The 19,692-nt window shown below is 38.6% G+C and overlaps 1 protein-coding gene across 2 annotated transcripts in view; it reads right to left on the reverse strand.

Annotated features, from left to right (window-relative positions):
* BLMH (bleomycin hydrolase) overlaps positions 1-19,692 on the reverse strand; it is a 43,296-nt gene that overhangs the window by 4,387 nt on the left and 19,217 nt on the right. For both annotated transcript variants that reach the window (XM_030861922.2, XM_030861921.2), the window contains exons 7-11: positions 17,152-17,307; positions 16,110-16,268; positions 15,927-15,994; positions 14,007-14,124; positions 11,287-11,356 (exon numbers count right to left, since the gene is read on the reverse strand). In XM_030861922.2, coding sequence (XP_030717782.1) covers positions 11,287-11,356; positions 14,007-14,124; positions 15,927-15,994; positions 16,110-16,268; positions 17,152-17,307 — 571 coding nt within the window. The remainder of the gene's footprint in view (positions 1-11,286; positions 11,357-14,006; positions 14,125-15,926; positions 15,995-16,109; positions 16,269-17,151; positions 17,308-19,692) is intronic.

Genomic DNA, 19,692 nt, shown 5'->3' on the forward strand with positions numbered 1-19,692 from the left:
TTTTTTTTTTTTTTTGCTATTTTAAAAAAAGGTATGACAAAATCAAGTCATCAGCTCTGCTGTGATGGATCTGTCTGGCAGCACAGACCTAAGGAAGCCAGACGACTGAAGCCTCATTAAGTCACTGCCAATCTTTCACCTGATGCAGATAACTCAAGGCTGAAGAAAGGCTCCCAGAAAGGAAAGCAAAGCCTTTACTGACACTTGTTTCGTATTTCAAACTTCCTAATAAATACTGAGAAACCACTTCATCCAACATTAATCAGTCATTTAAGATGAAGTTGCAAAGACTACATAGCAACATGGATACAAAACATGGATATAAAAACAAGTATATAAAAATGGCATATCCTATATAATTATGTTAAAAATCCAGATACACAGGGGGAGAAAACATAAAAAAAAAAAAAAGGCAAAATGGTAATTTTATATCACTGGGTAGGTGATTTTCCCCTCAAAATTCTGAAATGTTATATTGCTTTTTGATTCCTTAAAGATTACCCAAATAAATAATGCCCATTATAAAAAAGTATGGAAACACAGGAGGAGGAGGAAGATGAGAAAAAGGAAGAGGTGGATGGTAAGAAGATGAATATACATTTTAAAACTCCTACAATCCCACCACCTTGGGATAAGCCCTATTCAGATTTATCATCCTCTGATGAAAGTCTCTACATACACTCTGTACTTTTAATAAAAATGAGACATCACACGTGCTCTATTATTAGAGTACCACACATGCTGTTTTCCAATACTGCTCTTTTCACATTGATAAAAAAATACATCTATCTACATCTTAATTTTTAAGCTGAATTTGTATGAATAAAACCAAAATGTATTTAATCAATCCCTTACTGTTGGAATCTGGATTGTTTTTTAAGGCTTAGAAACAACACTGCTATAAACATTTTTGTAATTAAACCTTTGTGTACATCCTTAATTATCTATTTAATTTCTTTATATCCTCATCAATACTTGGTATATATAACTACAACTTTCTTTTTGGTTCAATTTGAACTTCTCTCTGTGTGTGCTTGCTATTTACAGTTTTCTTTTATAAAGAGTCTGTTTCGGACCTCTGCCTAATTTTAACTGGTGTGTTTGTCATTTTCACAGTGATCAGTAATAGTGCTCTCTATATTAATATATTATAATGATTGCAAACTTTTTATACTATTATGCAATTTGCCTTCTAATTTAGTTGATGATGTATTTTTCTAGTATACTAAAATTTTTTATATTTTATGAAGTCAAATTTATCAATCTTTTCCTTTATGACTTCTAACTTTTTTGTTATGCTTACAAACATTTTCCTGCTACTATATTAAAAAAATAAATAAGAGAGAAAAGTAGGGTTAGTGGTAAGAAAACATAAGAAACACAAACTCAGTGAAAAATCCACCACTCAGTAAGGCCTCGGCACAGTCTAGTCCCCAGCTATGAACATACACAATTTCAACAGGTAATTAAGTAGAGACCATCTGTCAACCACTTCTGTTGGTTACCCACTGTGTAAAGCATGCCTTACATTTGTACAGAGTATGCTGCAAATGTACAAAAAGACACAATCCCTATGGAATGGAATTTGGCAACCTAGAAAAAATTCAAATGCATTTACCCTCTTCACTAAGCAATGCCATTTCTGGAACTTCATCCTACAGACAAAACAGTACTTACATGCAGACAATACATGTTTATTTAGGCACAATAATAGTTAATATTTATTCAGCTCTTACTATTGTCAGGCACTGTTCTAATCATTGTATGATATTAACTCACTGCAATATAGTTTGTAATAGCAAAAGCCTGGAAATGACCCAAGTTCCATTAGTAAGGGAACTGGCTAAATAAAGTACGGTACATCCAGACAATGGAAGATAATGAAGCTGTACTGATGTGAAAACATACAGACAGGCCCCAAAGGCATGCTGTTAAGTGAAGTGAGAGCAAGATGCAGAGTGGGGCATAAGGTATGCTACCTTTGCTGCACTAAAACACACTGGAAGGATACAATAGAAATGAACAGAAATGGGAAACTGAAAGAAGGGGAGGTGAAAGGAGTAGAGAGTGACAGAGATGGAAACAAGATTCCCCTTTTATACTTTTTTGTATTTTGATTTTGGAACAATGTAATTTTATTATTTATTAAAAGAATTATACCTTAGAAAGCAAAATAAAACAAAACACACACAGGGATCTGTAGGGAGCTTAGACTTCAAAATGCAATTTTAGGGCTTCCCTGGTGGCGCAGTGGTTGAGAGTCCGCCTGCTGATGCAGGGGACACGGGTTCGTGCCCCGTGCCGCGGAGCGGCTGGGCTCATGAGCCATGGCCGCTGGGCCTGCGCGTCCGGAGCCTGTGCTCCGCAATGGGAGAGGCCACAACAGTGAGAGGCTCACGTACCGAAAAAAAAAAAAAAAAAAGGCAATTTTACATCCACTATCCTTGTTTTGATTTTAATCCTCACAGCAACACTACAAGGCAGGCGGGGTTGGTATGAGCTGTTTAAAGTCACATAGCCAGTAAGTAAGTAAAGCCCAAACTGAAATCCAGGTCTTAACTTCAAATTCGGTCTTTTCCATGGGGCTCAGCTTCTGCACTCAGGGGGGCAAAGAGAGTGGCAGGTAGTTATGACTTTGGCCAACAGATAACTGCTTAATCTAGCTCCTCATCTAGGCACTGTCTGGAACCAGGTCCCATCTGCTCACACACCCCACATCAAGAGCCATGAGCCCAGGTTTTGCGGGGTCCATTTATGAGGTATTTTGTATCTTTAAATCAAAGAGATGTCATGTGTTCTAAGTGCATTTATTTAGAAGGCTGGAGAACAGGATGGGCTGGACGTTTTTCAAAAAGAAACAAACCCACTACTTATGAGACAGATATCTGGACACTGATCTGAGGAGAAGCTTCTTTTTCCTCCAGAGTATAACACAAATGTCTGGTCTGTAGTTCAAGTTCCTGAACTTTTTGCTGATAAGAGAAGGGATACTCTTACAGCTGGATATTACTTGTAGCCTCTTTCAGAAACAAAGGCTACAGAAGATTCTGTTTCCCTGGTAAGAAGGCAGAATGGAAAATGTGGTTGGGAAAGAGGGTTGTTTTGGTTTGTGGGTTCCATTTTTTTAAACCATCAAACCACAACAAAGTTCAGTCTGCAGAAGTACACACTTCCTGAGGACGTGCCCTCTGCTAAGGAGTCCAGAAGAAGCCTGTCCACCTCTGGGCTGAGGAGAGAAGGCAGCACACCAACCAGTCTGATTTTTTGTTTCCCTGGACTGTGGGCATGAGCCAGGCAAGTCCGAGATCACACAAAATCCCGCCAGGGTCTCTGATGTTGGACAGGAGGAGAAAACACAACTTGAGGTGTCATCCAAGGGTCTGTTTCCTCACCAAAACTCAACGACTTCTCTCTAACCCCAAACATCATTACTCCTATTTGGTTCAGACAAAGCCTGCTTTCTGATCATTCCTCAAAAGCTCCATTGATGGCAGGCCACATTATTTCTTGGCCCCAGGCCTCGGACTGGCCTGAAGCATGCGCCACAGGTCAAGAGCAACGCTTCTCAGCTCCCCTTTCCTTGGCCTTCCACTTCGCTTCCCAAAAGAGCCACAACCCTAACACCTTTCCTAAAACTCTGCTCACCTTTGAAGAATCACTAAGGAGCCTTCCCTGTTCCAATCACTCACCATCTCTCTCGTAGTTTACCCCCTTTATTATTTTGCACTTGTAATTATAAAAGCAACTTGTTTTTATAATAAATTGCAAACACCATACGGAACAAGATTTACAGCCTCAATGGCCCCAGCTCAATTCCTGGCCTCCCCACTCCCTGTACCTAGCATTTGAAAGAATCAAGTACAAAATGTTCCTGATGTGGCATTAATAGCACAGTTGGGCTTCTACCCTCACCCCTCCTAAAGGTTCCAAAATCTGCCTTAAAGTCCAATCCCAAAGCCTCTCCCACTGACTCATTTTCTGGCTGCCCTGCTGCAGCACTTTTTTTTTTTTTTTTTTGCGGTACGCGGGCCTCTCACTGTTGTGGCCTCTCCCGTTGCGGAGCACAGGCTCCGGACACGCAGGCTCAGCGGCCATGGCTCACGGGCCCAGCCACTCCGCGTGCCCCAGACCGGGGCACGAACCCGTGTCCCCTGCATCGGCAGGCGGACTCTCAACCACTGCGCCACCAGGGAAGCCCTGCAGCACTATTTACCACCAAGTTCTCGCTGACATCACCTAGTTCCATGACTTCTCCCTAACCCCTCACCCATTTCAACAACCTCAGCTTCAATGTCTTTCTATTGTCTCCCCACTGAGGGGGCTCTACCCGGTTCCCCCTCTTTTGTTGTCATCTGCCTTCTTGGAGAAATCATCCCTTCTCTTGCTTTCCTTGGTCTACTTATCCTATATCTTACAGTCTGAGGAGCACACCATGAATGCCACTTTTGTCCTATCACAGCCCTCTTCAAATCCCCTTCCATGCCCCAGGTGAATAAGTATAAATTCCTCTGAGGGTCAGAGACATACGTTCCACCATGGTCTGTGCACGGTTCCCTGCATCCCATCAATAAATGTGAGGTGATGCTATTGCTAATGGGTTTTCCTGGGCACTAGGTTTACTCGCCTCCACTGCTCTCTTTCATGCAACTAAGCCCACATGACGAGTCATCCATCCAGTAAACTGGTATGCAGTCCAGTGGTCACACGAGGGTCTTGAATTCTTAGAGACCTGACGCTAGAACCATGGGCAAGTTAAGACAGCCCTCTCCCAGAGGGAAGGATTAAAGAGCCTTATGTTCTCACTCTCCTGCTCTCACCTGTCTACAGATAACATTAACAACAGTAACAACAATAGCTAATATTTTCATGCACCTCTTATATGCCTGGCACAGTTCTCACAACAACCCTATGAGGTAGGTACAATTATTAACCCCATTTTACAGATCAGAGAACTAAGGCTCATAAAGGTTAAATACCATGACCAAGGCTACACAGCCAATAGGATGGACTGCCAGGATGTGTTCCCAGGCATCTGGTGCCAGGTTCTGTGCTTATACGAACACACCTGGGAGACAATCTGGTGAAAATGACAGATCCTCTCTACAGGAGAAAGCAAATACACACACACAAATCTGTATTAAATGTGAAGAGATTTCTCCCTGAAACCAATGCCTGCTTGCAAGTTAGGAGGAGCTTCTGTTCCATAGTTTGTCCCCCTCTCACAAATGTAGCCCTCTGCTAGTCACACACTTTGATAAGGAAGCAACGGTCAATCTTCCTCTGTTCCACTCACATGAACTATTTTTTAGCTTGAGTCATGCAGGTTCGTTGGTGAATGGAGATGGAGGATGAGGAGTCCCTCTGAAAGAACTCAGATACCCGAATCTGACAGTAGCAGCGCTTTTTCCAAGCCTGGAGAGACATGAAAACCCTGAGGTGACAAAACAAATTTGTATCTTGCTCTTTTACAGGAAATCAGAAGCATCCACTTTTACCTCATATAATTTTCTCTTATTTCTGCAAGTCCAGCTCAATATTGTCTATAATTATATTATCTGTGCTAGAAATCCACTAAATCTCAAACTGATCTGCAAATAACCGGTTATCTTTCATAGGTAATATACATTTTTAGGGAAGCTGCCTGTGTCACATTAAGAAATCTGAATTGCAATCCTCTCTCTGACACTGTGCAACCTGAACAAGTTAAAACCTCTCAGCGTGTTTTCATTTTTTCACATCAAACATGGGTGTTCATATCCTGAGTTACTCTACATGATGCTGTGAGGGAAAAAGAGACAAATACATTAGCAAATGTTGAATTCTTATGAAGCAAGATGTTATGAACTCTATGTCCTGAGTACCTCTGACAGAAATATGGAATATTCATTGAACTTTTTAGAGTTATATAACAGTATACAGTTTGATGGCTATATATAAACTATAGGGCCTCATAAGGAAATTAGTCATTATCCGTGTTACTGACAGAGAAATGTGAAACCATAAGGAGACAAATGACTGCGCAGGATCTATAATCAAGAAAGTAGTAACTGTCTCTCTTGGTTCCACCATATAACGTTATATGAAGGATATGATGAATTTTGTGCCTGGCTTTGGACATACTGTTCCCCAAATCACATGGTGAGGCAATTTAAAGGCCATTCTTTGGGTTTTTAGAAAGCAGCAGAAGTCCAGATGTAATGTGAATCAGCCACATAAGTTTCTTTCCACATTAATCTCTAACATGCCAAAGCCTCTTTAACTGAAATCATCAAGAGACTCCCTTTTATGAGGAAGTCTGGAAATTTTACTAAAATAAAATCAGGAACAGAAAGGCTTATTTGTAAGGAAAGATGAAGAATGTGAGTTAAAAACAACTTCAAAGTTGAAGCTGAAAAAGGCACAAAAACAATTTGAAAAATGAAAACTAATCTTGGTTCAAAATGAAAATGTAGAGAAACAAACTTTTAAAAGATAAAGGTTTTCCTTCAATGACCATTGCAGAGTTAGAAAATAATATTCCTCCTAACTTTACTAAAAAGTTGTATTATTCAGCATATTAAGAAACTAGACTATAAGCATTAAGAACTATATTATGATAATTCTACCTTCAGAGCTCTAATGTATCAGACTTTAGAACTGGAATATCATCTCATGACTAAGTGAATCAATCATAAAAAGAAGTTCCGTAATAAGACTGGTTCATTAGGGAGACCATCCAAGAATTTAATTTACTGAGTATCAACACTTTTGTTATATGCATGGCAGAATGTTGATAACTATTGAAGCTGGGTTATGGGCACATGGGGACTTCTTAATACTATTCTGTTTGTATATGCCTGAAATTGTCCATGATAAAAAGTTTAAAAAAAAAACAGAAACAAAAACAAAGAACCATTTTATAAAGCAGCATCGACAAAATAATCCTGGGAAATTTTTGGTGGTTACATACAGTGTTTCACTTGCCCAACTCACGATGTGCTAACTCTGGACACAAACCACTCACGAGATGCTCCATCCTCCCCTCCTTGTTCAGATTCCCAGACATAAACAGTGCTCTAAGAGCCCTTTCTCCTGACAGCAGACATTTACTCGTCTCCAGATACTTTATACAAGTTTTATGTCCCCGTAGCCACTAGTTTCTGGTCACCAAGTTCATAAATTGATCTGGTATGTCCATGAGTAGACTAGATGTTACTAGAACAGAGAAGCTTGGAGGAAGCACAGTTTAGTGATTAAGAAACAGGCTCTAATGTCAGACTGAATTATAATTCTGGCTCTACCACTTTTTAGTGAGATGACCTGTAGGTTATTTTGGCTTAAAGATTATGCTCTTCTCAGATGAATTTCTGACTAAGAGTAAGAAGCACCAAAGGTTATCACCCCTATTTTAAATTTTTAAACATTTTACAAACTACTTGATTCTAACAAGCCTATCAACTTTTCAAAATGAAAGACAATGTACCAAGTCCCAAGGTCTGTTCCCTCATTCAACTATGAAATCCATTTCTAATGTGATCCATAAACATACAGTCAAGTACTTCAAGAAGTAGGGGAGAAAAGAAAGCCACGTTGGTTGTACACCATCTTAGATATGTATCCGATTTTCAGTCCATCTGACTAAGAATACTAGAATTCTAGAATACTAGAATACTTCCCCAATATGAAGTAACCCAATGGCTTCAATAAGATAAGAATTTATTTCTCCCTTTATGTGTCTAGTGGTCAGAGGTAATATTTGTCCCCTTTAGGAAACAGTCAGGTTATCTGATTCAATTATTAGTCTCATGACCAATGGGAAAGACCAAAGCCAGAACTGGGCAGAGGGAAAAGGCAGCCTGCCCAGGTATCTGTGCTCTGTTCACCTCCAGCTTGTAGTATTATCAACATTGCTTTTTGAGAAACCATCAATCTTAACAAGCAGAAACCCCATAGAGAACAGTAACAAACTGTTAACAATGTTATCTACAGAAACAAAATCCTAGCGATGCTGTTTATGGTTGTCCTGTCTGCTGAAAGAGCATCAAAGAGGTTCTGTCTCAGACATGGCAGCCAATGCCCACCAGGATGACAGACGGGAGGGCCCTGCTGGGGTAAACACACATTGCCCGCATAATAACATACTACGTATTCTCCTAAGGTCAGGCCAAGTGTGCCAATTAAATTAGATCATGTTTTCTTTCCTTCCTTCCTGTTAAGTCAGAAAGAACATTACCAAGAAACACATGAGAATAATTTATTTGGCTTTGAATGAACTATTCGCTACCCCCACTCAGTTCAATTTATCTTTTGGCTCTCTACTGAAATGCTTTACTCTGTATAATCTCAGGCATTTCAGTTATTCAAGAACAACAAAAAAGTTAGTTTAGTCTTAACTAGACAGGTTTCACTAGGAAGGATTACAGGCAGACCACAAGGATCAAGACCCCAGCTCTTGGGACGAAGTGAGAGAGTGGCATGGACATATATACACTACCAAATGTAAAACAGATAGCTAGTGGGAAGCAGCCGCACAGCACAGGGAGATCAGCTCAGGGCTTTGTGACCACCTAGAGGGGTGGGATAGGGAGGGTGGGAAGGAGACACAAGAGGGAGGAGATATAGGGATATATGTATATGTATAGCTGATTCACTTTGTTATACAGCAGAAACTAACACACCACTGTAAAGCAATTATACTCCAATAAAGATGTTAAAAAAAAGAACTAAGAAGGGAGTATCATTGTCATTAAAGTAAATTTTATGAAGTAAAATGGTGATATAATGCAAATGTAAAATGAACACGTGTTAAAGATTTTTATTCAACTCACTACAAGAGTGAACCAGTAAGATAACACAATCAGTTCAAAGAGCCAAAGGACATTTGAAAATGTGTGTGTCTGATATAATTATGTGTGCTTTATAATATAAATGATAAAATTCGTATAATTATGTAAATAATTAAATATTAGACTTCTGGGTTGGAAGCAAAACTGGTTAATGTTTTATAGTGCAATAAGCTATAACCTTTGAACTTAAAAAAAAAAAAAGACCCCAGCTCTCTCAACGTAGTAATAGAATGAGTAAGTCAGCAGAAGCAAAACTTTTATTGAGTTAGGAGTAAAGAGGTACAGTTGAATGGAAAAAAATAAATTAGCAAAGTGGCCTAGAATCCTCTTTAAGAGTAGGTATTTAGGTTCAAAGTAATAAAGACAATAACTCACACTACACAGAACACAGAGCTTTTGCCTGACTTTACAAGTGTTTATCCTCTCTTAAATGGGTATCACTACTAACTACAAACTCAGTGACTGTTATAGATAGAAAAACATCTCAGAAACAAGCCAACGGGTCCAGGCTGGTCTAAACAAACCATAACTTTAGTCCTTTTCCTAGACACTAATCTTTATAATAACAAACCATTTACAGGGACCAAATAAGACCAAAAATGAAACAGAAGCTACAGAGTTTCATCTGAAACAATAGCTTATGTTTTAAAATGTTACAAATACCAAATCCTTCCAATTCAAGACAAGCTTTTCCTTTGCATCCACTTCTTAACCATCATCAACTTAACGGATATAACTGAATTCTGAGTTGTTTGTTTTTAATCTTTTTGCTAGTTTCCTTATACCCACCTCTACCTGATCCCAATGTTTTTGTGTCTTAAAATGAATTTATCTTATAAGAAATCACCAATTAAAAAATATGTTGCACTTTAATTCATAATAGTTAATTTAGCAAGTGCCCCATAATCACAGAATAACAGAAATCACAGATGGGGGACATGCAACTACCTGATGATGAACAGATCCACACCAACAGCGCTAATATTCGTTTACATATAATCACTGAGCTGAGTTTCACAGCAGATCCCAGGGATAGTTTGCCAAAATCCACCAATGAGCATTTCATGGGGAGATGAAAAGACTTGAAATGACAGATTAAATGGCCTCTAGGTGTTGGCTATCACCTACTAGCCTGTGCCACTCAACTGCAGCACACTCAAGTCTTGTCAAGGCTCTTCTAAGACAGTAGTTTTCAAATATAAACGACTGAAGCCCCATCTGCTCCCTTCCAAACCTCCACCTTTCACCCGTGGAAATCTTAGAGCTCTAAAGAACTTAGCTGGAAAATCACTTAAACAAAGAGGGAAGCAACAGGTAAAGAGTTGCTGAGATCGCTATTTTGTTTTTCTTGTTTTTCTTTCATTTTGTTTTACTTTTTTTAAAGAAAATTTCTGGCTGATTGCTGCTTGGGTGAGATAGCTGAAGTCTGATTCCAAGTGTCTGGGTCATCTCACTGGATTCCCTACCTATTTCCTTCCAGTCTTCTAACTAGTCTAGAGAGCTGTGGTTTATGTGTCCTTCCTAGCCAGAATCCACTGGCTAAAAGTAAGAAATATGGACTCTGGGAAACAGCTGCTACAAGACGTGACCAGCGCATAACACACAAGCAAATACATGCTGACATGCATAATATTCTCCGGTAGTTGCCACTTTTTGGTTTGAAACTCTAAAAATTAAAGCATAACAATACCTTAAAAGGCTTTTATCTACTAAATCTATTATGAAAAACAGTCTTAAGAAATATGGTCTCTAAGATTTGCAAGAATATACCCTTAACAGTTAATCAATGGTGATCGCTGGGTAGCAGGATTATTAGAGATTTTTTTCCCCTCTTTTGGCTTATCTGTAGTTTTTATTTTTCTACAATTCATATACTACCTGTGGTTTTTCTTTAAGCCTAATTACTATAATTTACTTACGACTTCTGCCTGCGTTTTGATTGTCAGAATAAAACCATCTAAATGGTAACCACAGCATTTAGACTTCACAACTTTAGACTTCACAACTTCTCATGAGTCTCCAATACATGCCTAAAGTTTCTTGCCAATCCCATTCTCCCACTAGAAAGCTTCTGATTATTCTAGAGTTAGTGCAGTAAATGAAAATGCACCAAACTCCATAGAGCAAGTGTCCTGGCAAAGGGCACTCAAACTTCTTACTGGCCAAGTGATTCTGGTACGAAGGTCTACTAGGGTCAGCACGGTTTGGAACAAATGCCAGCACATACTGATCTCAGAGCCAACCAGGGAGCTCAGGCCTACCATGCTGGGCATAGGGATCCTGGGGGCAAACGAGATCCTCAGATTTTTCTCCAGAATAGTCTAGCTAATAATCTAGCTAATGGGACCAATTACTGAAAAATAAAAATGATCCACACTAGGGCAGCTTTTTCTTCACATTAGGAGGCAGAGAGTAGAGCACACCTAGTCACTCTGAGTTAGTATTACCAGATTAAGCTTACCTTTGTGGCCATGGTCTTCACCCCACGAATTTTCCACTCTCCATTTCACGAAAGCACCCTCCTGATCATCCTGCAAAAGAGTGGATGACAGTGTGTAGTCTGAAACTAGATCCGTCCTGATGAGATGTCATGTAATTTTAGCTCTTATTCAGCCACTCAGAAGAAAGAGCCTTCTCTATACAGCAATGATATACATGACCAGGGCCGTATATCTTCCACTATAACCAAAGGGATACTCTAATAGAAGTGGAGTTTGAATATCTTGGGGTGAAAATGCAATAAACCCAGCAAAGCGATAAATACTATTTTCTTCTTTACATTCTATTGTATACAGAAAATAAGCACATTAAAATGCCTCTTGGCTAAGAAAAACAAAATATTAAATTACTGAAAGCAGTGAACACCATCTGAAGCCAGAGACTCTTGCTTTTAATTAATCAGCATTCTTTGCAGAGGTATCCCACTGTATTTATTTTAGAAATGATTCTAAGACCTAGTCAAGAGTTTAAAAAAGAAAACAAACACATTCTATCAATACAGCCTACTTTTCTTTCTTAGGGGAACCGAGTAATGACACTCTCCTATGTGTTCTTTTATTGATTCAGTTACACAAATATTGAATTTAATACAACAGAGGTTGAATGGCAAACCAAACACTATTTTCATAAAACAAAACCCAGGCAGTTCCGTTCTCCTTCTATCTTCATTAATAAAATAAGCTCAATTTTCATCTTCTTAAAGGGACAACGATACTCATCATGATAACCTTCATTTATACTCTTTATTACAGTGACACAGAGAGGGATAAGAAGGCTGCACTTGGGAAAAGACTGTTCTCTCTCATGTTTACCCAGGGCATTGGCTGATGTCAAAACAACTTAAATCTTGGTAGCATGAGAAGAGAGCTGGCTCCTGAATTATCTCCTAATGATTTCATCTGTCAACTCCCACCTGCATAAAACTGCACGAGTCTCATCTACATGGGATTTGATTTTATTCCTGAGAGTTTTCTTGAATCTCAGCAATTTTCAGTCTCAGAAATAGCCAACAATCAAACCCACAAGTTTCAAACACCCTTATCTATACTACCTACCCCTTAATCTTAGCCCCAGGTACCTTTAAAACCACATCAATAAACTATACATTCTGGGGCTAGCTTATTAAATGTTTTGGTTTTCTACTCCCTGCATTATAGTCCATCTTTACTTTCCTTTTAAATATAACTGTTAGAATCTATATCACCTAAAGTCATTTATTATAGTAAGTTTCAAAATGTTTCTTCTTTCCTTTGCCAATGAATTCCTGCATGACCTAGATCAAGCCATGTCATCTACAAATATAGAATAATATCTGGACCTCCCTCAGAGGGATTCCAAGAAACCCGAAACAAGAAAGAATATCCCAGAATACTTACTAGCATTTATCTCTGCATTATCATTCAAATGCAGTGCAAACTAGTTATGCAGTGGTCAAAAACTCAAAGTAGAAGGAAGAGAAAAATCTCAATATAAAATTCCAGTTATGATAGTATCGATTCTGCTTTATAATATTTACAGGTAATGTAGCTCCGTTTCCCAGAGGGGAAAAAAAAAGCACATTAATAAACCATGCCAATGAAAGAATGGAAGTTCCAGAGAAAATGACATGGAGTATGTATGATTTTTATTTCTGAAAAACAGGAATACTCTATAATAGAGATGGAAAATGATAAAACCCAAAACTCTCTTGGAAATTACAAGGTTTTTAGTTTGTTTTCCGTTTTAATAATCCTCTGAATAGTTTAAAAGTTTAACTTTAAGGAGCTTTAGTTATAAATCCACTGAATTTTACAATATAGGAGGTCCAAACATAAATATGAACCACTTAATAATATTTTATTGTAAGTATTTTAGTAGTATTTTATTCTAGTTTATTTACTATAGAATTTTATTTCATTATTTACAGTATTTTATGAGAAGTTCCTTCTAATATTTTGCTTCTAAGGTCAAGGTAGTTATTCTGTGACTTTCTTTCCAATTAGGCTAGGAAAAGAACACTTCTGCTTGCAGTGGTAAAGAACTAAAGTATTTTGAAGTCTTCTCTTCTTTATGATCCCTGAGCACAGGAGTAAATATCTATTCTACAGCCTAGAAATGGGAAGGCTTATTTGTGAAATAAAACTGCAGTTGTTGTTTCCAACACTGTGTCTTAGAAACAGTGATATTACTAGTCAGAGTATTTCATAGGAAATTCAACATACTTTTTACATCCAATTTCCTGAAGCTCTGCATAAATCCAGTAATGGGCATGGAGTCTACAAATTACTGTTATTGACATTTTACTGCAGAAGAATCTGAATGACAAATGAAAGGAAGGTGAGTCTGAACATAAGTCATCAAGATATGAACACTTTCAGGGTACATTTTAATTCCTTATTAAACTGAAGTTATCCTCTCCCAAGTTCCCTTGCTGACCTCTTTTCACACCAGGAATTTCCAAAGTTACAGAAAAGCAGTTACTTCCTTACTCCCTGCTGACACAAATTCTGCTCCTCATGGAAAGTTTCTATTTTTATTACTTCTGAGCATCCAGCCAAACCCCAAGTGAGGCAGGTACAATGTCTTGCTAACTTTTAACAGAAATCATATACACTATGAAGAAGCTCTGCTGGAATAAACGGTCTGCAGGAGCATGTAGATCCATCTATGCAAACACTGGAGTGGGCACGCTGAGGGTCATACCTTTTCTGAGACAGCAGTGAAGGTCATGGCGTGGGTCATAAGTGACTCACCAAAAGTCAGCCTCTCAGCTTTATTCATGTTCTTCATGGAGACACCAAACACTAACTCATGGTCATAGCTGTAAAAGAGAACAATAGCACAGAATATACAGAGTACAATCATGGGGGATAATTGGCTTCTGGTTGTAAAAGGATCATAGAAGAACCTGAAGGGGCTTTGCAGCTCCAGATATATCTGGGCTGTAGCTCTTTGCAGAACGTGGTACATGCAAAATTTAGTCTCTTAATGGGATTCCATTCTCTCTGTGTCACAAGAGTACTCAGAAAAATACAAAGTTATTAAACATAAATTCCCCAAATCAAAAAGCTGACAAGATAAGCCTGCATTGTCATTTTGGCAAGAAAACTTAAAAGTTTCTGAAGTAATTTCTTTCAAAAATGCTCTCTTTTGAGACGGCAGAAGCACTCAGTTTCTGAATTCATTTAGACCACTGCTAACTGTGAAATTTAAATAAATAGTGTCAAAATATTGGAGAATATTTTCAAAGTTTAAAAAACCTCATGAATTCTCTCTTTTAGCAGATTTCCTTTCTCCTGTTGTTAACTGTCAAGATATTTACTCAATTTCCTACGAGTAATAATTACTTACAAGTAACACTAAAGTGATATATTTTAACAGTCAAGGAAGTTGAATGATTCAGTTCACAAATCAATCTTCATTGTCATAAACAAACAGGAGGAATGCTTTAAAGTATGTATGCATATTAGTCCTAGTTGTCATAAAGACAAAATACATAAGGTATCAAAGCAATAGAAGTAGTTAAGAAGGCTCAAATAGCAAACAAGAGATCTGGAAAACCTTTAATTATAACCCCAAACGCACTAAGCAGATTTACACAGTAATCAGTTACTATTATTTTTATAACCTTTCGTAATCCAACTTTTTTTTTCTTTTTTTTGGCTGTGTTGGGTTTTCATTGCTGCGTGCAGGCTTTCTCTAGTTGTGGCGAGCTGGGGCTACTCTTCATTGTGGTGCGCGGGCTTTTCGTTGCAGTGGCCTCTCTTGTTGCGGAGCACGGGCTCTAGGCACGCGGGATTCAGCAGTTGTGGCACACGGGCTTAGTTGCTCTGTGGCATGTGGGATCTTCCCGGACCAGGGATCGAACCTGTGTCCCTGGCATTGGCAGGTGGATTCTTAACCACTGTGCCACTAGGGAAGTCCCAGTAATCCAACTTTTAAGTTGCCTTTTTTAAAAAAAATATTTATTTATTTGGCTGCACCAGGTCTTAGTTGCGGTACACAGGATCTTCATTGCCTCATGCAGGATCTTTAGTTGCAGCATGTGGGATCTTTTAGTTGCATCATGTGAACTCTTAGCTGCAGCATGTGGGATATAGTTCCCTGACCAGGGATTGAACCCGGGCCCCCTGCATTGGGAGCGTGGAGTCTTAGCCACTGGACCACCCATGGAAGTCCCTTAAGTTGTCTTTTAAAAAGTAATTATTGTACAAAAATAAAGACAAAAAGTATGTGGTATCTCTGATAAATACTTGGTATCAAATACTTGGCATCACATTGATTGTATCTTTTACAACATTACTTTGAGTGTTACATTATTTTTTTTTTATATCAAAATAAATTTTTTTTTAAGTGTCTTTCTCATGTAGGATGACTTTTTAGGAACATCCAACAATTTCAACTCAGATATGAAGTACGATCTTGACTTCCCAGGTTAGAGCATATAAATATGTGGAGTTTCTGCTGTGAATCCTCAAACTCTACAAAATAGAAAGAAACAGACCCACCCTCAGGCCAACCTTAATCTTTGAGTGAACCTGAGCTGAGTCACTTCGTACCAAGAATGCACTCCAACAGTCACAACCCACAAATGATTTTCTGTTTTAAATTTCTTGCACTCACACATTCATGTCACTGAGGCCCAACTTGCCACTGAAGTGTTTTCCAACATCACAGCCAAACCATACAGCCTAGAAATAGAGGAAAGAAGAAGAAAGAAGTCAACATAAGTTCTTCCTATTACACCAAAAAAGTTGGAAGAAAAGGTTTTAACCCCTATGCAGAAGACAAAGAAACAATACCAACCTCTCCATCTTTGATGGAGGCAGCAACCATCTTTTTCAATAAGTCAATGGGCTGGTTGTTATATAGAGTTTTCCTCCCTCCAACCATGTTGCTTAAGTAGTCCACCGTGTAAAGTTTGCTGTACTTGTGGTGGGGCCGAGGGTCATTCACTAAACAAATCTATTGAGATCAAGAACATGTTGATTAGAACATAAAACCCGGAGTGTCAAGCAAGATGCAGACCTCTCCTTTAAGTTCCTATATTTGTTATCAAGCTTAGCACCTCTGCCTACAAGAACAAGCATTACACATTGTTAAATGAGAAACAAAAGGTGGCAAGGTCATGTGAGAGAGGTCCCTGTATATTCTAATAGTATAAGGGACATATTTGGGAGTTGCAACAACCTGTTTCTCCTACTGGCAGGAATCACCCCAAAACTAATTCTGCAGAATTGTGTGCACTGAGTAAGGCAAGATGGCAATTCACGAGTCCATCACTACAAGACCTCTGCTCTCAAGTTACCAGAAAGGCTCAACATCTGGCAGTACCACAATTGAGTTGGGACTCCAATCATAAAACAACGCCATGTGCTTTTAAGACGGTCAAGATGCCAATGAAGAAGGGGCTCTAGTCATCTTGCTAGGCAGGTGGAGAAGCCCTGAAGTGAGCGGGAAAAACGAGGATGGGACACTGCTCCCTTCTGCAAGAGAGTCCCGAGAGGGGCCCACAGTAGAGTGATGCTCTGAACCCACGGTAAGAAACACCCAGTATACTTTTATTGTCTTCGCACCTGAGAATGACTCAGGGCCCAAATCAGGGGAGCATATGGGAATTAAACTGACTGCTGGCCCATAGTTGGAAAAATCTCTGAAGAGGAGCACTGGGGATCCTAATATGACCAACTGAATTGGTACATAAAATACCTCAGAGGAAGGAGGAAAAATTGTGTTTAGTGTCTAGTTTGATGACCATGCATGGTAACCCAGGAATCGTGTATTCTTTCTTGTAGTCAACAGGCATTTGAAAGTAAACAGCCAGTGGCTGCCAGTGCCAGTCTCCAACCTTATCTTCCATATTGAAGAGTGGCTTGACATGTTCCTTGTAAAACTTCAAGGGTGTTATGGGGCCAATCTTCTGATAGTTTTTATCTTTGTCTCGATACTCCCAGGTAAACGTCTCTGGTGGATTACCCAAACAGATGCACACCACTCTGAATATCTGGAAAAAAGGAGGACAGATGAGCGATGGCTAGGGAGAAGCAGTATTTTTTACCTCTTCATTTTCTTCTAGCTTCGGAAACACAAGAAATCAGTGGCTAAGTTCAAGCCAGAAATTTCACAGGAAATCTAATATTGCTCCAAAAATTGGAAATCTAATATTGCTCCAAAAATTGCTCCAAAAAAGGATTTGATATCAGCTAACTTCTGAGTTCTTAAATAAACACTGTGAACAATACAATTCTGAAATGTTAATATTTAGTGCTTAGTATTTGCCCTGCAAGTTAAACTTCCTTAGCCAAGAAATCACTCACTACCGATACACAACAAGACCTGGGTTGCTGCTCTGCTGATTATATTTCTTATTTTTTTTAATTTTTTTTTTCCGGTACGCGGGCCTCTCACTGTTGTGGCCTCTCCTGTTACGGAGCACAGGCTCCGACGTGCAGGTTCAGTGGCCATGGCTCACGGGCCCAGCCGCTCCGCGGCATGTGGGATCTTCCCGGACCGGGGCACAAACCTGCGTCCCCTGCATCGGCAGGCGGACTCTCAACCACTGCGCCACCAGGGAAGCCCTGCTGATTATATTTCAAGTAACAAATAATTATATACATTTTATGGATTTCCTTCCCTTTATGCTTCTAGGTTTTGCTTTGATTGTGACAGGGGTCTCTACTCACAGAAAAGTCATTAACTTTTTGGTGGAGCTTAGATGACAATGTCTATTAAAATTATTATTAGAACAAGACTAAATTTAGTAGTAAGGTACCAGTTTTTGGGTTGTGAGACCTAAACATACTATCCAATGATGTCATAAAACCTTCAATTAGCATTATTACAATCCAAGGATATTTCAATATTTTATATTATTTTCATCTTATAGAAAGCCAAAAATAGAAGTATAGAGACATACCTTCCTCTTCTGTATCAAATTTGCTTTATCTTTTAAAAAATACACACTACGATCTGCTGCTTCTTTCTCCACCCCAGGCACCACCCTAATCCAATCTTATTACCTGTATTATTTGCTCCATACATTTGTATTGATATACTCCAATACAGTCAAAAGAAACGGATCCTGTATTTATTAAGTGTGACTATTTTGTGCTAGATACTATATATCTGCTAGGTTAACTTAATTCTCACAGAACTCTCTCAAGGCATAATTTCCCCTCCTTTTTCTTTTCTTCCCCCAAAAGAGATTGAGACTCAAAGAAACTAAGTAACCTACTTAAGATCACATAGCTAGTAACTGGCAGAACCATGGTCTAAACTGACATCACACACTGTCCAAAAAAAAAAAGTATTGCTCCATTGGTACAGGGTTTAAAACAAAAAAGGGAACATTTATTGACTGTTTTCTGTGCTGTACTACAATTTTTAAATATCATATCTCTCAATCCTCTAAAAAAAATGGTAGGTATTGTTCACATTTTACAGATAAGGAAACCAAGGCTCAGGGAAATAAATAGCTTGACTGAAGTCCTAAAGCCAATAAATCGCAAAATTAGGATTTGAACCCAGGTCTGACCTCAGCACTATTTCTATAACACCATGAATTAAGCATTTATCGTTTACTGTAACTTTCTGAGTTTCCTATAACCTGTCTCTTACAAAAGGTCATAAACTTCTCAAGGATAAGGACCAGGTCATGGATATTTTGTATCTCCTATAGCATCTAGCACTATATCAGACCTAGATATGATAAATGATGTGAACACTGTTCCACTCTCCACCACAGGATGAATAATTTCAGAAGTACCACCCTTTCTTCAAGTCACTTCTTTGTTGAAGATTCAATAATGCTTTCCTATTACCTCCCATAACAAATCTAAACTCCATGACCTGATCTACTTGTCTTCTTTTTTTTACTTCGGCATAACATACATTCAACAGGTATGCAAAGTGCACTAATCTTACATATACAGCTCAGTTCAATTTTTTACATAGGTATACACCCATGTAACCACCATTCAAATCAATATACAGAATATTTCCAGGGTCCCAAAGGTTCCCTAGCTCCCTTCTAATCAATAACCACACCTTCCCCAAGGTAAGCATCATTTTTTTTGTTTAAGCATCATTTTGGCTTATATAACCACTGATTATTTTTGCCTATTCTTTAATTTCATATAAATGGAATCACACAGCATATTCTTTGCTGTGTATGGTAACCTTTGTTGACATAATGCCTGTAAGATTCACTCATGGTGCTGTGGGTATCACTAATTTGTCTTTACTGCTGTGTAAATATATTATAATTTATTCACTTGTGTTGGTGGACATGTGAGTTGTTTTCAGTGTAGGGTTATCTATAAAGCAGCTAAGAGTATTTTTATCCAAACGGTTTTCCAGGGGCTTGAAGGAATTTACATACTCTCCAGCA

Source organism: Globicephala melas, chromosome 20 (assembly GCF_963455315.2).
Source record: "Globicephala melas chromosome 20, mGloMel1.2, whole genome shotgun sequence".
NCBI lineage: Eukaryota > Metazoa > Chordata > Mammalia > Artiodactyla > Delphinidae > Globicephala > Globicephala melas.